Source organism: Thalia democratica, chromosome 2, assembly GCF_965202585.1.
Source record: "Thalia democratica chromosome 2, ktThaDemo2.hap1.1, whole genome shotgun sequence".
Taxonomy (NCBI): Eukaryota; Metazoa; Chordata; class Thaliacea; order Salpida; family Salpidae; genus Thalia; species Thalia democratica.
Genome location: NC_139166.1, coordinates 26,838,685 through 26,843,577, shown reverse-complemented (window position 1 = coordinate 26,843,577; position 4,893 = coordinate 26,838,685). Strand labels below are relative to the sequence as shown.

General features: G+C 34.8%; 1 protein-coding gene across 1 annotated transcript; it reads left to right on the top strand.

Moving 5' to 3' along the window:
- The first annotated feature begins 304 nt into the window (after positions 1 to 304).
- LOC145828496 (putative glutamate receptor) lies at positions 305 to 2,795 on the top strand. The gene is made up of 4 exons (XM_082936251.1): positions 305 to 320; positions 595 to 770; positions 832 to 2,393; positions 2,537 to 2,795. The coding sequence occupies exons 1-4, from the start codon at positions 305 to 307 to the stop codon at positions 2,793 to 2,795; spliced, it is 2,013 nt and encodes a 670-aa protein (XP_082792377.1).
- Positions 2,796 to 4,893: the final 2,098 nt, after the last annotated feature.

Sequence of the window (4,893 nt, the reverse complement as noted above, 5' to 3'; positions counted from 1 at the left end):
CTATTAATTTTAATGTATAGTTTAAACAAAATAAGCATAAGATAATATTCTAATTTGTATTTTAAGTTTTAGTTGGTGCCTGTTTTAGTTAAGCTCTCATAAAACTTGAATTATAAAACTTTGATTACGTAATTTTAATGATTAGATAATAGATAAAACTTTTCGGTTTAAAAAAAACTGCAATATAAAGAAAAAATATTTATAAATAAGCTAATTAAAAATAGTTTAAATAATTTTTACAAACTGTACACTGTTAGTACGTTTGAGAAATTTAGAGCAGGGTTTCCAAAACTCGAATTCAAAAATGCCCCTTTTCAGAAGTTAATAAATGATTGCCTCCGCTCATTAAACACCACAGTTTATCTAGTGTAATTTTAAAATTTTTATATGGCCCTTTGTATCTAATGTATCTAATTTTTTATATGGCCCTTTTACTAGTGCGCCCCCATTACTCCCTTTCCAGCTTATCGCCCCAAAGGACTAAATGGACCACTTTGGGAAACCCTGGTTTAGAGTAATTATTAACAATTATTGATATTTAGTTTAGAGAATATGAAAACAGTGTTTTAGTTATTTATAAAACTGTAACTTCAGGCGTTCTTACTACGGAGTATGTGAGCAAGGAAACTGAAGCTAAATCTTTGGTTAGTGAATCGAGCCGGTTTTTGCCAGCTTACAAGTTTGCCAACATGGATAAAATATTTGCCTTTACCGACGCTATAGTTCTTGCTGCAATTAGTTTGAATAATTTTAAAACATCAAAAGCTAAGGTAAGATTTGCTTTTTATAAGTTATGTACAAGTTTGTTATGATTAAAGTTTTCGGTAACAGATTGATATAGACCTTGTAAAGAAGTCTTTGATAAACCAAACAATATACGGCCTTGAAAAAATTCAATTCGACGCAACTGGTAACAGAATCACTCCGATCCGTATTTCTTGGTTTGTAAACCACCACTACAAGTTTGTGCAGCTTCTCCAAAACGCCGAGAAACCAATTGTTTTTGACGTCACCTCTTTGAATTTAGGACACAGCAGCCAAGAGTTTAAAGATGGGAAAATGTTTTTGCGGGTCGTGACAATTGTAGAAGCGCCTTTTGTCACATACGATGCGAACAATTCCGAGTTTAACGGCTTCTGCATCGAGCTTTTGCAAGCGTTTGCCGCAATCGGCGATTTCGATTACAACGTGACCCTGGTTGGTGACGGATTTTTCGGAGATTTTGACGAGGAGACCAACGCGTGGAGCGGAATGGTCGGCAGCCTCGTGAGGGACGAGGTTGATTTGATCGTCGCTCCGTTGACGGTGACCGCCCAGCGCAAAACGGCAGTCAGTTTCTTACCAGCTTTCATGAACATCGAAATAAAGTTTGTCTACCGCAGAGAGAACCAGCCCGACTTCGAGTACAACCCTTTTGCCTTCATGAGCCCCTTCACACTCGACCTGTACCTCGCAATCGTGATATCAGTCGTTTTAGTGGCCAGCCTCTTGAACTTCCTATCCAAAATCAGTCCGTACGGTAACAGGGGCCACTTCTTCCATAAGACCTCCAACTGGAACAAGAAGAGGCTGGCGTCGGCCAGGCAAGAAGCGGAAAGGGGCATGTGCATGAGCAACGCGCTCTACTTCACCTGGGCCGCGCTCTTCTGGCAGTCGCCCGACACCGTGCCCAGGTCCATGTCCCAGCGGGTGCTGACGGTGGCCTGGTACCTGTGCTCGGTGGTACTGGTGGCCCACTACACCGCCAACATGGTGTCCGCGTTGTCGCGGCACGACCGCCCCAAGACTACTTGGATGGACAGCGTGGCCGACCTTATGTCCAGGACGGATTACGATTATGGCACGGTGGCCGATTCCTCGGTGTCCGCCCTGATGCGAGAAGTCGATCTCGGTTACGACGTTGAAAAAGAGGACGTCGTGCTGCGCTCCCTGGACGAAGGCATTGAAAAATCCATGACTGAAAAGTTTGCCTTCTTTTGGGACTCTGTGTCTTTGGAGCACTCGGAGAGGCAGAGCGGGTGCAAGCTCAGGTCGGTGTCCAGCTCGAATTTTCCCGGAATGGAGTACGCTTTTGCCGTCAGTAAAAACTTTCCCCACCTGCAAGAGTTCTCTTCCTACTTTGACAAGCTGGTGCAGCGGGGATACGTGCGAGCTCTGAGCCACAAGTACGAGATCACGTGGCAGAACCTCTGCGACGCCGACGCGGATCACGTGCGCCAGCTAACGGTCAGCGATTTGGCGGGAATTTTCTACTTGATGGCGGCCGGCATGCTCGTCGGCACGATAGTGCTCATGCTTGAGTGGCTTTCCGCCGCCTACCACGACGTTCACTACAAGGAAGGCCCGTTCGCCCCGGACACCATGGAGGAGGCGCTGAAGATACGTCTGAAAAGGTTTGTCATAATTGAAAAATACTGCTTAACTTGTGATAAACGTTTTCAATATAAGGGTCTTCGATTTTAATTGATTCCTTTGTTAAATCTCTTTTCACCACATATTTAAATATTATAAGTAAGCAAAAAATTAATTGTTATAGGTCTTGTCAATTGTCAGTAGGCTTGTTTTTTGACAGGTTCGGCAGGCACGTGAAGGAGCACTGGTTCCTGAGGAGGAAGAACTTGTCGAGGAAGTTCAGGAAGCTGAAGCTGCAGTCTCAGACGGAAGCGAACGAAATTATCAAGGAGAAACTGGCGGTGGAGGAGCTGATTGCGGAGAAGCGGGTGTCGAGCGGAAGCTTCATCGTCAGGAAAAAGATGAAAAAGATGGGGAGCAGAAACAGATCTTCTTCTGTTTGAATGCTTGACAAAATTTTGTTACTCACAAAACAGTGGCTTAAAGTTTGTCTCTGATTTTGTAGGGTAAATGGCTTTTTGTTTGTTTGCTTATCAAACAAGTTTGTTTATTTTTAGTAAGATTATATTACTGTTAAACTGTAAGTAAATGTTGTAGTTGAGAAAATATTTAAAGGTTGCTTGTTTGATAAGAAACATTATAATAATAAATATTATAAATAATATAATATAAAGAATTATAATAAATATTCTAAAATAATGGTTTTGTATTTTGTTTTTTAAGTTACCTATTAAATATGTTGTAAATTTTCACTGTGTTTGGTATTATTTTTGATTTACAGTTTCTTGACGTTTCTTTTGTATTTTGTTTGTAATTATTGTTCGAAAGAAATATTTAATTGCTAGTTATTTTAGATACTTTATCGTCGAAGGTTTTAATTTTTAAACATACAGAAAAAAAATCAAACAGTTAGCTTTATTTTAACCAAAAATAATTTTCTTAAATAAAAAAATAAAAAACTATTCATTATTTGTTTTCTATAAAATTAGCATAATTTTTTTTTATTGTATGCACTTCATACTGAGAATTTGCTTTTTTTTTTTTGCATCAAAATTTAAAGCGAAACTGACTAGCATTTTATTCAGTTTACCTCATGTATCATTTTGAAAGACCCTGGCTTTTTAAATCAAGTAGACATAGTAGAGTTAAATTACAATTTACCAGTTGTTTTAAAAATTTCCATATTAGCTGTTTGAAGTAGTTTTCTAAAGTTAAATAAAAAAAGGTAATTTCAGTTTCGCTAAATATAATTTAAACTCAGCAAATTTATTGGCAAAATCTAATAATACTGTTAAGGTTTTAAAAGTCTAGGCTTATTAACAATAAACCATATTTGTACCTGAAGATCTGCTAAGCAGTAAAAATCATTTGTACCAAATATACGTAACTAAACATCTGTATTGTTAGTATTACTGTTTAAAGTTTGTGTTTGTATCACTATAAGTATTTTTCCAGTTAGAGAATTATACTGTCTTGAATCTAAGCTAAGGCTAAAAAACACAACACTTTACATCATTGTACAAAACTACCTCCCTGTTTATTCACTTCTAAATATTCAATTCACTAAATTAGTAATTAAACTATATAAAAAAAAAGCTTTTTTTAAGTACTATATCGCCTTAGAATTATATTTTTAAAAGTTTAAGCATAGCTTTTAATACTATATTTTTTTTTTATGAAAAAGATTTAAAAAAGTTAAAGATATTATAAAAATATCCTAATAATAAATAACTTATGTTACTTTTATGTTCTAAAGTTAATATTTTAGAAACGTAAGTTCTGCAACTGTATTATAGATTAAAACAAAACTAAAATTTAAGATCTAGTTCTATCAAACCTTCAAGATCTGTGTTTGATGTAACGAATAATTTTTATTTGTTAGATACTTAGATATAAATGCTTAAAAAAATATCTAAATATTTTAAAATAGAGGTCAGTAATACAAAACTTTTTCGTTTTTAAATTAATGATAAAAGCTCGAATAAAAAAGGTAGCAGTAAAGCTTTAAAAAAGCTTATGAAATGTGCAAAAAAGAAAATTAAACTTCTTTATTTTATTTAGATTTTACTTTTATCTTACACGTAAAAATTAAACTTGTGATTTTTAGATTTATTTCACTTAGCCAAAGTTCTACTTAAGTATATTTTAAAGATTTGAGTACATCTTTAACAAGTACTAATTTCTCCTTACAAATATCCATTTTGTAGTACAAAATTTATGATTAAACAAAGAGTAACTAAATTAAAAACTAACTATAAAAAAATATTTAAGTTTTTACACTAGCATATATTTTAATCAAACTACAGATTCCAAGCAAAAATTTATCATAATTGTTATAAAAATCTATTGAAAATTAAAACCTTTTGATGGTCACCATTATTATTTTGAAAGTTAAAACCCGGCTTTCTTTGTAATTTTTTACATTTAGTACTATTTTTTATCTAAGTTATTTCAAACACTACAACTTTAAACAAAAAAGTTTAGCTTTAAACAATCTTCATTACAGATTGTAAAGAAACTTAAGTTATTTTCGGTTTTTGG